Raw genomic sequence first — 12,192 nt, 5'->3', positions numbered from 1 at the left:
TACAGAGTCGCTGCTCTTACTACTGTCTTGTACACTTTTCCTTTGATTCTTGCAGACACTCTTCTGTCATACAACACTTCTCCATCCACTTCAACCTGCCTGCACTCACATCTTCACCTTTTTCCACGCTCCCTGTCGCACTGCTGTTGACAAGAGGTACTTAAACTCCTGCACACACTGTGTGTATGCTCCGAGCATATAGCATGCCTAGCTGTACTGCCAGAGTATACCAAGGTATTTACACCACTTTGTGTGAAAATAAATTTAATATCCACTAAATCTGCCAAAGGATTCATATGTTTGTTATCTTTCACTGACTGAATACAAAAGTCACAGGATCCCACAGAGAGGACAGACACAGATGTCATTACTGTGTTTTCTTTCCGAACAGGAATAGGGAAAGTCCAGTGGAAAACTAACAGGTGCTAACTGACATTTCAGTGCTGCTCTTTTTAGGATTTCCTCAATTCACATTTGAACTTTTAACATAAAACTGAAGAAAGATTTATTTTGGATTACCGGCATTCGTAATGAGTCAGGATGGGTGTGGTACTGTGGTACTTCGGTAGAAAAACAGGGCTTGAAAGAGAAGGAATGAAAGTTTTCACAGTGATGCCTTAAAGGCACGGCTGAAACGGGGGAGGACACCCAGTATGTTTCCTGTTGTCACCCAGGGTTACAGATAATGACCAAGTGTGTCTCCTATGGTTAATCCCCTTTACATTCACTGTGCTGTTAATCTGAATTTGCTCTAATGTTTTGGAGAATGTTTAGTGATATGCAGCATCGCAGAGCTGAAACAGCTGATGATTAAAGGCAACATGCTGAAATTATGCGCAGCCATTTCAGCTCCCAGCATAATAAATCCTTTTGACTTCAAGATCTAATCTTTTTCTTAGTGAAGTCACATATTTTATTTTATTTTCAACATTATCTTGCATCAATATTACATTTAAAAGCGTTCACAAAACCTGTTCAGCTAACCAGGTAGCATGCCGGGTACCAGATTGACCAGTCTGTGTTCATCTAAACAACTTCATTCTTAACTTTAATGTTGTCCAACATCAGTTTCATTTCAACAGGGGCCACTGAGCAACACCCTATTTTTTTATTATCATGATTTTTCTTATTACTTTTGAGGGTGGAGGATGGTTGACAATTCTTAAAAATACAACCCTGAGGCCTCTTAGAAAAAGAGATTGCCACTCCTCTCTCTGGTAATTGTCTGTCATCATAACTAAGACTAATGTCTATGAATGCATATCCTGTCTACGGCCTTGTGTTTCTCTCCAGAGGATTTCACAATCAATCTACGCATCAGTTTTATCCACATGAAGCCCAATGTTTACTCTAAAGGAAACCGTCAAATTACAACAAGAATTCTGTTTGTCCCGCTGTGGATTCTACCAACTTCTGGCATGAGGGACCAGGACCCTATAAAACAGTGTCATTATGTTTTATTATGTGGTGTCTGGTCCACACCCCTGCCAGGATAATGGCCTGGTCCTCCTCTGCTGCCACAACAGTGGGTGCATTCATTAAATTTCTTCTCCAATCAACAATCCCTCTGCTTTTTAAGACTAAAAGGGGATTTTTCCTTTTCACATCCTGCACATCCTGGGCAGTGGAACGACCAACAAAGACGATTCTCCCTGTAAAATCTGCAAAAATCTGTCTTTCAAACACATCACGTGAATAGCCAACGTTTTTTGTGTCTTTTCTGTGGGTACAATGAGTCAATTCAGCTAAACATTCAAGGTCAGAAACATTGTTAACCTATTACCTACCCCCCCCTCCCCCCTCTCACATGTAACATGGCAGCTTGTGTATTCATATGATTCAAACATGGCAGAAAATCGTCAGGATTCCTCTCTCATGAAAGGTTTTTCTTCCCCTTTTTTTGCCCAGCCGACTAAATGAACTCCAGAACAATAGACAATGATAAAAAGAAAGTCAGGAGGCAGAGAATGCAGCCGATTGTATCTTTGTCAGTGTTTCAAACTGAATTAAATGCATTGTTTTGTCTCTTAAAATCCTTTTTGTTACTGATAAAATCCAACTAAAAACAGCACATTACAGCATGTAAATGAACTGCCTGGCGTTCAGATTCACACACACAATGCTGCCATAATTCATAACACAGGGAGACAATGTTAAAGTTTTTACTCCAGTTTATAATATAAATAATGCACAAACAGTAATGCTTAAGTGGAATATAAATAGTTACATTTTGTGGCAATAAAAAAAAATACAAAAAAAGTGCTTCTAAGGACTTTTGATACTTTCACTACTCAGCAGATTGGATGATCTGCCATTTTAAGTGCAACAACGAATCAAAGTGAGTTTTCCTCTCATGAACACGGACAATAAGGCAGCGCTGCAGTCACAGTCAGGCACGTCCTGCTGGGGTCATAGATGCTCTCTATCAGAGAGGCACGGTTCCTCTTGCAGAGCTGTGTGTGATGAAATGAAGAGAAAACTGTTCAGGTGGCTTCCACCACACGTAAGTGCAAAACACAAAAATAGAAACAGCATTAAAGGTAGGGTAGGAGATTTCATTCTGATGCACTTTTTGTTAAATTAGTATAACTTCTCTTTACAATCCGATAGCAACCGATTAGTTCGGCAGTTTCGCTTTAAAAACAAAGAATATGAATCATCTGTGGAAGCTATAAAATGCTAAAAACATCAGCCAATCCTCCGGGTGGACCCTGTACGGAGTATTGGCTGGTTGTTACTCTCTTCCTGCTCTGCGTGCACCAGAGAGGTACGTGCATGATGGCTTAAGTCACAGACTGCAGGTCGTCTTCAGGTAATGCGCGTCCATGTGATGGGAGGCGTGGCTTCGGGGTGTTTTCAAAATCTCCTACCCTACCTTTAATGCTTTTAAAAGAAAACTCTACTTGTCTCTGGAATGCTTTGCTTTTATGGTAATGATACACAGGAATTGACGGATACCTGAGTGAGGCAGGCAACCTAAAGATTTTGGAACTGTAATAACTCCGGCTTCAGGTCTTCTCTGGTGTCATATGAGCTATAGTACCATCAAATAAGGAATTTGTGTCAGAATTATGGAGTTATGTTACTTTTATGTTAAAATTAGTTCACCAAAGGATGATTTTATGGCATTCTTAGAGAGCATTCCACAGTGTTAAATGTTAGTCACTGAAATGCAGAGAGTAATAACCTTATTTAACCTATTTATTAATTAGATATTCATGTCTAAGTTGCACGTGAAAACCTACATTTTTTCTTCCAACTCTGCTCTAACAAATATAAATCAAAAAATATGCCAGTCAGTTTCCTCTTTAATTATTAAAACCCTGCAGATGTCTTCCTGCCTAAAGGAATTTTTGGTTTTATAATAGAATTTCCTGTTGACATCCCTCATTCCTAGCCAGCCTGAGAATACAGGCGTCTACGCTTCAAAGCATTAAAAGCAGGCGAGGTGGCAGCGGGAAAACTACCGTTACTTTTGTGCACACATGCAAAAATGTGCAAACATTTAATGATGTTCTGAACATGTTCCTGACTGTGCAGTTACATTGTGAGCATACGGATGCGTAAACACACAAAAAAAGAAGGTTAACAGAGCAGAAGGTGCAGAAGGGAAATGGCAACAGAAGCATGGTTAGAAATCCACCATGCATTAACAAGGAAAAGAAAACAAGACTGGATCTCACCCTTTCCTCTTCAGAAGATACCTGTGTAACAAGAGCACGACTAGAAGTGCAACTGTAAAGACAACAGTAAGCAATAAGTAATAAACAAGTAAATAAACAAATAAATAGGCTGATATGTACAAAAGTACCCTACCTATGGTAACGCAGATCACACTAATTATAACAGGTACATATCCTGAAAAAGAAAACAACATGCAAAGTTCAATACAGTGCAAAGAATCATAATCCTAATATAATCTAATAACACTGGGAATAACGACTCACCATTATCCGTGTTAGTATCTACATCACCATCATGCATGCCTGCAAGTACAAAAAAACCATGTGTGATGAGAGTATGCAAACAATTTACATGTGGATGGCAAGAGAGGAGATAAAAATAAGTCGTTTGAGCCGTTTATGACAACATGGCTGTAAACGCAGATCTAACTGAAATGATTAAGGACTTCTCAAACAAGGCCGACAAAGAACAGCTTGACATGCTGGGCAGCTTATGATGGAGAGTTAAATACGACTGTTTTAGTAGAAGCAGAACTCATAATGTTGTGAAAAGGAGCATTTTATCCTGAAACGTGGTCTTTTTGTGAACCACCCAAAGTGGTCATGTTGCCTACACACTTTTTGGTGCAACTGTTACAAAAGAAAAAAAATCATTTTCAGCCTTTGAATGTGTTGTGGTATGTGTGGTATGCAGGCTAAGGGGCAAGAACAGGGAAAAAAAATGCAGGCATCTAACAACTATCACGCTTTTTGAGTAAAACTGATACATTTTTCACTGTGGTCCAACTCCATTATTTTTATGTTTAATGTGTCCAGATGCACCCAATAAAACGTTTACCAGACTAGATACTTTAGTATCTAGTCAGATACAGTATATTTGGGCACAGTGAAGTTACCCTTTGACCTTAAAAATAAAGGATTAGTGGTCATAAATGTGACTGATGGACAACACAGTATGTAACATTTTACAGGCAGGTACAAAAGCACCAGTTTGTATGTGTGGAGCTATTTGTTTCATGGTTACAGTAAGTTACACTGATTAGTTGTTAAAGGATTAAAAAGAGCTATGAGTCCACGGGAAGCTCTGGCTGACCTGCTTAATGGATTAGAACCAGCTGTTCATATTGATCTTGTATTGGTTTCCTTCCACTGAAGTAAAATACTAAACAGATTTTCAGAAAATTTTGTTGTACCTTGTGATGATGTTTGTGTAGTTAATGTCTTTGGTGTAGCTTTTTCCTCAGCTGTCCCAATGTCTCTGGCACCTTTTGAACAAAATGATCAAAATGATTCTTATTTTTTTCTTAAACAGGATAATAATGACCCAAACTGAAAAAAAAATCAATCAATTTTCAGAAGCATGCAACATGCACATATTCCAAGACTCATGCATGAATTGCTGTGATTTTAAAGGTTTCAGCTCATATCTTTGTACCTTGCACTGTAGGTGAGGCAGTCGGTGCTGCACTGGTTGTGAGAGTTTTATCTGTGTATGCTGTGGATGTGGCAGATGAGTCTGCAGAAGTGGGTGTTTCTGTGACATGGTAAATATTTCTGTTATCTACAAAAGGAATTGAGGGGAAAAGTTCATATTAATCTTCATGCAAGAGGCGATTGATAAGTTCGTGGCCTAAGGTAGAGGGAGCTCAGTTGCTCTCCCGTTGCATGCATGTGCAAGTTTGAAGTCAGTGTTTTGGGGAAATTAAAATTTCACGTCAACACCGTCTGAGAGAATCAGCCTTTGGGGAGACAGTGACTACTTTCAAGCTTCTGCGTGATGTTTAACTCTGAACTAGACTTGGGTTCATCACATTCAAGCAGAGACAAAAGAAAAACGGACATAGTTTCCAACCCCTTATAAAACCCAAACTATCCACGAACACGGACAGAGACTCTCTCACACTAAAATGAGAAAATTAATACAATTCACTGTGGGAAGAGAAGTGCTCTTCCACCAGGACAACACTGCAGCACGTCCAGGAATGTTGATTTAAACTTTGGGTAACACCCGCCCTAATCCCCAGAATGGTATCCACTAACTGCTACCTCTTCACCAAGATGAGGAAGAATCTCAGAAGCCTACATGAGATTATCACAGTTTTCTGCACAACCACAGAAAATAAATGACCTCCCTAAACATACCACTTCTACCTTAGGCCATGAACCTATCAATAACTTCTCCTATGTAAGAAAATATGTCAAATTCATCTATAAAATTTCACTGAAATTCTTTCTATACCTTGTGATGGAGATGTACTGGCTGGTACATTTTTTGTTGAAATTACAACTTCTGTTGTCGCACCTATGAACAAGAACACTACTACATTTATCTGAGGTTTAAAATCAATATCAATATGATATAGGCATTTATGAGACTGCTGGTGGAACGTGCACAGAGATTACATGCAGAATGTGCCGATGGCTAAAGTGGAAAGTAATGCTTCAGTCACTTAGTTGTGTAGAGAACGGCTACAACTCAGTGGTGTGTTAGGAGACCAAACTGTGTAAGTCAATACAGTGTTGAGCTGTTTAGGAAAGAATGGGTGTGATGGTTAGTAAATAAACCATTAGCAGTGAATATGGACACGAACATTAAACATAAAAACGTGAATGCTGCTTCATGTGGAGAGTGATTATGTTTAAACATGGCAGTTGTGGCAGGGTAATTCTAGCAGTATGTAATTGGCTCTTATGTTCATGAGCATCACACTCATGGTTTTTTTTTGACAATCCACTGCAAATCATGGACATATTTATGATAACAAGGGCTGACGTTTGGCTGAAGTTTAACATTCCAAGGCAGCTGCTATTTCAGCTTTGTTTCACCACAGTATGAAAAAAGTCAACTTGCAGACCCTGAAACACCCCTAAGACACTAACTCATCACATGGAATGTGTATTTTATTTCTTGCACTAGTACAGCACAGTGTATATTAACATGTATTTCATCATTGTGTGCACTTAACTCAGAGATGTACTCTGCTAGCTACCACTCTCACTAATGCATGCAGCTCTTAACCTATGTTATTAGAAATTAGTATATGCAGTCACATGTTTTTTTTTTTTTTTTTAAATACTCAGGCCAAGTGCAACATGTTCAAAATAAATGTTTGGCAATGAAATGATATACTGAATTACATGTATTATTGATTTTGAATGTTCCTGAGTGCACAAGTAGTTAATTTTGGGGCTGAAATGGTTTACAACTGTTATTGTTTAAGCATTAAAACTATTAACAAGAAGTTTCCATAATGCAGGGAGAAAACACAACCAATAATGTATAACATGGTTTAATAGTGCTCAATGATATCAATAAAAAGAACTAAAATTACTTAAAAAACTACCATCATCATGTGCTTAAGGGCAGTAAAAGGTGTTTTTACCTTTACAGTGAGGAGGCTGAGAATCATATTCCCCAGTTTCAGTGCACACGATGCTGTCACTCCCAACGAGGGTGTAGCCCTCATCACAGCTGTACAGAATCATTTCTCCATATTTTGGTTCATCTTTGGCATCCCGTAAGCTTTGGCCATTGTCCAATTCAGGAGGTAAGTCACATGTTACAACTGAGAAATTGGAGAAGAAGGAAATGATATGTGTTATCGCACCAAACAGAAGAAATCTGTAACTAAAAATACTTGAAATGGTACAAGCTGAGAGACATTTACTTTCACACGTTGATCTTCCAAACCACCCTCCGGCAAAGCACTGTTTGTAGGACGTGCCGCTGATCGTGTAACTGTAGAAAGACAAAGTTAAAGGTAGGGTAGGAGATTTCATTCTGATGCACGTTTTGTTGAATTAGTGTAACTTCTCTTTACAATCCGATAGTTCGGCAGTTTCGCATTAAAAAGAAGAAGAATATGAATCATCTGTGGAAGCTATAAAACACTAAAAACATCAGCCAATCCTCCGGGTGGACCCTGCGGAGGTGCCAGAGAGGTACGTGCATGATGGCTGAAGTCACAGGTAATGCGTGTCCATGTGATTGGACTTCGGGGTCAGCTCCGAGAGAAAGGGGCGTGTGTTTACTTTCGAAATCTGGCTGACTCTCACTGAGTTTTCAAAATCTGTTACCCTAGCTTTAAAATAAAGCAGGGTTTGTGTATATTCATGGTGCTGTGATGTACTGGAAAAGGTCTGAATTTAACTCCCTAATCTTAATCAAGAGGTATGTATCAATCTTAGCAGAGCCAGCTTCTTATCAGTAAAACGTGATGGAACACGCTCTGCCAGCAGCTGTGTTTGTCTTCAAGATGATTGTGTTCTCCTTTTGAAACTTTGATTCCCACTGCAGACCGTCAGGTAAAACTGTATGTCGACTTTCAGCCAGGCGTCAGTAATACTCTTAAATCTGCACTCACCCTTTATCACAAATGACTTCTGCGATGTCCCCAAACAGAGTGCCCATGGTGGTGTTAAACCTCATGTGCGGCTGAGGTCTGGGTTGACCACAGTCCTTCCCTGTAATATAAAAACAAACCACAGACATGAATCACTTGAGTACTTCAATGACATTACATCAATCTCTCCAAATAATAAAAAAAGGACAGGGAGGAGTTCCTGGACTTTACGTCTGCAGATGAGATCTGAATCCGTCCACGTGCCACCAGCGCAGGTTATAATCCCAGAGCCGCTTTCTTTTTCATATCCATTGGAGCACTGTAAAGAGGCGCTCACGCCGTCAGGAAAGTCATTCATTAGAAGCGATTCATTGGTTAAGACGGTGTTCTTTCCTCCCTCAGGTTTAGGACAGTCAGCTGGAACGGAAGACCAGACCAATGATGAGATTTACCACACTCAGCAACAACATCTTATCATGAGAGGTCTGAAATCATTATCCAATCAATGACTGTCAACAGTCAAGTCAAGTCAGTTATTGAGCTGTAGATAAAATGTTGCCCACATCAGAAACCAGAAAAACTAGGAGCTTCTCTTCCAGAGAGAGAGAGATAAGCAGGGAGTGAAGTTTTTACTGGAGCGGTCTTATCTCTGGCAAAGTCTCGGCAACATTTCCAAAGTGCCAAAGAAGCAGCTTTATCAGTACCATGAACGATGACATAATAAACTAATGTTACTTCATACTTGGACTAATATGAGCTGGACCCCAGTTATAAACATTTATTTATTGAAATATTTTTTTTTGTTTAATCACGCATGTGAAAAATTGAAACAAGTTTTAATAAAGTTAAAAATTAAAAGTTATAAACTTTATAATTTGATCACATGTGTATGAGGTAACTGAGGAACCCTTAATAGATGATCTTAAGTGTGAACTACTACTAAAACCTTACGATGCACAGTAAGATACAGTTAAATGTTTCCCTTACTAAAGGGTCACCAGGTTTTGTGTAATCTTTAATATTTACCACACAAATATGTGTCAACAGAAGCCTGGCTGTTCCCGCTGGGACTCCCCATGTGACTGATAAATATTATCTCATTAAGCAGACTGATGTTACACTGTGCGCACACTGACCTGCTGCCGCCTTCCACACAAAGAGGTACATCAACAGCAGGGACTTGAGTCTTAGCTGTCCACAGGTGTCCAGGAGAAACTCCATGCCGGGCTGGGGGAAGAAGGAGGCGAACAGAATCCTGATTCGGATGCACCGGGTCCAACTTTTCCCACGTCACAGAGGGAAACAACGCAGAGACGCGAACCAGGCTGTGGACGGAGACTCCGCGGAGTGAGGCAGGCGCACACACTGTCCATGTTTAACGCGTTCAAGTCAACTTTTAAAAGCCAAATGACAGGAAGTGACGACAGGATGTTTTCAAAATAAAAGCATGAAATCTAATTCTCCGTTATGAATAATGTTTAAAAGAACCACTGTTGTTTTGCATCACTTTGGGCCTATAAAAAACAATTATCATAGTTTTGTTGCCTTTATGGTCATATTAAAATGACGTTTAGGCAATCTATAGTAATTTTTTCAGCACTTTTAAAAAGTCTTATTATTTTTTTAGGAGTATTTTGAACTACTTTACTTTAAATTTAGCCACACAAAATACTGATAGTTTCATTCCCATGTGACTGGCTGCCGTAAACCACCAACCTTTATTATATCAACTTTATTTTGAAAAGTACAAAAAGGAAGTTTTGCTCATAAAAACATATCTATTGTGACACTGCCTTATGCTCCACTTTAGCGTGTGTTTACAAACATACAGAGAGGTTTGGGAGTGAACAAGAAGCAGATCAATCAAGTATAAAAGGAGAAAAGTTTAGAATGTTGTTTTAATTGACTCTTTATGAACTCCATCTCCCAGCTGCCTGTAAGCAGCAGTATAACAGCAGCTGAGTGGGGTTCCACCTCTAAGTGCCAAAAAGTGGGAACATATGGGTGTATCCTGGAACCCCCTCTGATTCCTCTAAAGGAGTGAAGCCTGTGTCGTTATTTGCGTTGTATCCTTTAATCTGTATTATTATTATTATTATAAAGTCAGTGTTTGCATGTGTGTTCATGTTGTAGAAATAATTATAATCACAAATCAAACAAATATAAAACAGAAATGATCCCCCTGCTACTATAGGATTCTGATTATTAGCACTGCCATACAATGAGTCACTATGTTTTGGGTCATTGTCATGGAAATGTTCCGCCGTTTATTTTTTTTTTCAACAAAGGGGGCTGTGCCTCACTCTCTCTCTCACACACACACACACACACACACACTGGGGTGAATTCCAAGGAGCTCCACCACCCATCTGTAACCACGAGTTTGCAGACAGTTGCCGTCTCTTCCCTCCACCCAGAGTTGCCTGAGAAACTCTACATAGAAACGAGCTAACAAAGCTCAGTGGCCCGTATCTGTGCACTTTACTCTCCTTTTGAAGCAGTAAGAAAACACCAGGATATTTTTGGTGAAACACATCACCACTAAAAAGCAGAATAATTTAAATAGGCCTGAGGTCTCTCTGGGTTGGAAGTGCACCAGTACTCTGAAACTGATGTAATGCCAATAAAGCGTGACCTGTACAAACTGTGTGTGCTGCACCTCTTTCCCTTTTATGGCTCCAGTAGGTAACTAACGCTGGTTTTCTCAGAGCCTGCTCCTCTTATCTCTGTGAACACCCTGTCTGAGTGAACGATTAGGACACCTCCCATCTCAACATGGAAGAATGCATCTGCTTCTCCTCATGTCTGATAAAGAGGAAAAGCTGGTTGCCAAATTGGTAATATCAGCCCTCTGCTGCATAGTTCACCTGCTTTTCTTATGTGCAGACATACCAACACAATGAAATAACACTTTTTACCCCTGATGTATTTACTGCAGGTGGATAGCTCATTTTTCACCCTGGTCCCTGTAGACTCACATGATTCACGAGTCCTAATTTCCTGCTGTCATCACTATTTTCACACTAATATTTTGCATATTTGCTGCGCTGTGTGGATTCTTATCATGATTACATGATAACAAAAGAAAACAGTTGACTGAGTACTGAGAGAGAGAGAGAGAGAGAGAGAGAGAGAGAGAGAGAGAGCACTTTACATCTGAACAGCTGTGATGTGAATCCAGCTCCTAAACTTTACTGTAAGCACTGACACCTAGTGTTTAAAATGGTAAACTGCATGCAAGTTCATGGAGCCTCATTTATTATCAGTGGTGGAGGAAATACTGAAGCTTGGTACTTAAGTAAAAGTACAATTACCCAGCAAAATATATACTCAAGTAAAAGTAGAAGTGCTACATCAACAATCCTACTTAAAAGTAAAAGTCTTAATGTACATAAAGTATTAAAAGTAAAAGTACTCATGCACTGAATATATATTATTGATTTCCATTGCAAAGGATCTGAACAGATTAAAATAATCAATGAAATCATCTTAAAATTAAAATGGACAATGTGTAGTTAATTTACATTTTCAGTCCAGAAGCAGCTATGGACAGGTCTGTGTGTCATGAGGCAGGCTGTGGGCATCAAGTGAACAGAGAGGCTGCTAATAACAAACAGGCATTCAGCATTTTTACTGTGTCAGTATTCCTGCTGTAGATTCATGTTATGATTCATGTTAATCAGACATTAATGGATGGACCTGTGTTAGCAGACTAACACACTAGTTAGCTAACTGAGCCAGAGCACCGGCATCATGACTGAGGCTCATTATAGAAACACAGCTGGCAGCGTGACACCAGCTACATGCAGAGTCTGACCTCACATCAGTCCAGCACAGCTGTATGAACACAACTGTATTCATAAATGTACTTGTAATTACAAACATTGTAAAAATGTAGTGGAGTAGAAAGTACAGATAATAGCTGCAACATGTAATGGAGTAAAAATATAAAGTATGCACTATTATTTTGACTTAAGTAAAGTATAAATACATAAAAATGTACAGTAACGAAGTACAAATACTTAGTTACTTTCCACCACTGTTTATAGTACTTTTTCATTTCTTTGTATTTCGTGTGCTTGTTTAGATATGTTGATTACATTAAGTGTCTGTTTTCTGTTTTATATTTATATTAAAATTTTACAGGCAAGATGTAGAAGTTCAAA

The 12,192-nt window shown here is 39.1% G+C and overlaps 1 protein-coding gene across 6 annotated transcripts; it reads right to left on the bottom strand.

The window, feature by feature from the left end:
* Nucleotides 1-2,153: 2,153 nt before the first annotated feature.
* Nucleotides 2,154-9,414, bottom strand: LOC114436653 (complement factor H). Of its 6 annotated transcripts, none has more exons than XM_028407061.1 (13): nt 9,163-9,414; nt 8,258-8,443; nt 8,048-8,147; nt 7,352-7,422; nt 7,067-7,249; nt 5,923-5,985; nt 5,119-5,244; nt 4,877-4,948; nt 3,948-3,986; nt 3,817-3,858; nt 3,684-3,735; nt 2,959-3,034; nt 2,154-2,453 (listed from the first exon to the last, which is right to left on the bottom strand). In XM_028407061.1, exons 1-12 carry the CDS (start codon nt 9,245-9,247, stop codon nt 2,977-2,979), a joined length of 1,077 nt encoding a protein of 358 aa, XP_028262862.1. In that variant the 5' UTR covers nt 9,248-9,414; the 3' UTR covers nt 2,154-2,453; nt 2,959-2,976. The 6 variants fall into 6 exon arrangements, with proteins under 6 accessions (XP_028262862.1, XP_028262863.1, XP_028262864.1 ...); XM_028407062.1 differs by having other exon boundaries at nt 5,119-5,217; XM_028407063.1 differs by lacking the exon at nt 2,959-3,034.
* Between the last annotated feature and the right edge of the window lie 2,778 nt (nt 9,415-12,192).

This window comes from Parambassis ranga, chromosome 5, assembly GCF_900634625.1.
Source record: "Parambassis ranga chromosome 5, fParRan2.1, whole genome shotgun sequence".
Classification (NCBI taxonomy): domain Eukaryota; kingdom Metazoa; phylum Chordata; class Actinopteri; family Ambassidae; genus Parambassis; species Parambassis ranga.
The sequence above is the reverse complement of the archived record's forward strand: the minus strand, read 5'-3'. Positions and strand labels throughout refer to the sequence as shown.

Coding starts and splice junctions, on each gene's coding strand:
- LOC114436653 (XM_028407061.1), bottom strand. CDS start 9,247: ATGGAGTTTCTCCTGGACACCTGTGGACAGCTAAGACTCAAGTCCCTG. Junction 8,444..9,162: donor TGTGTGGAAGGCGGCAGCAG/GTCAGTGTGCGC, acceptor CTTCCGTTCCAG/CTGACTGTCCTAAACCTGAG. Junction 7,423..8,047: donor GAAGTCATTTGTGATAAAGG/GTGAGTGCAGAT, acceptor GTCTTTCTACAG/TTACACGATCAGCGGCACGT.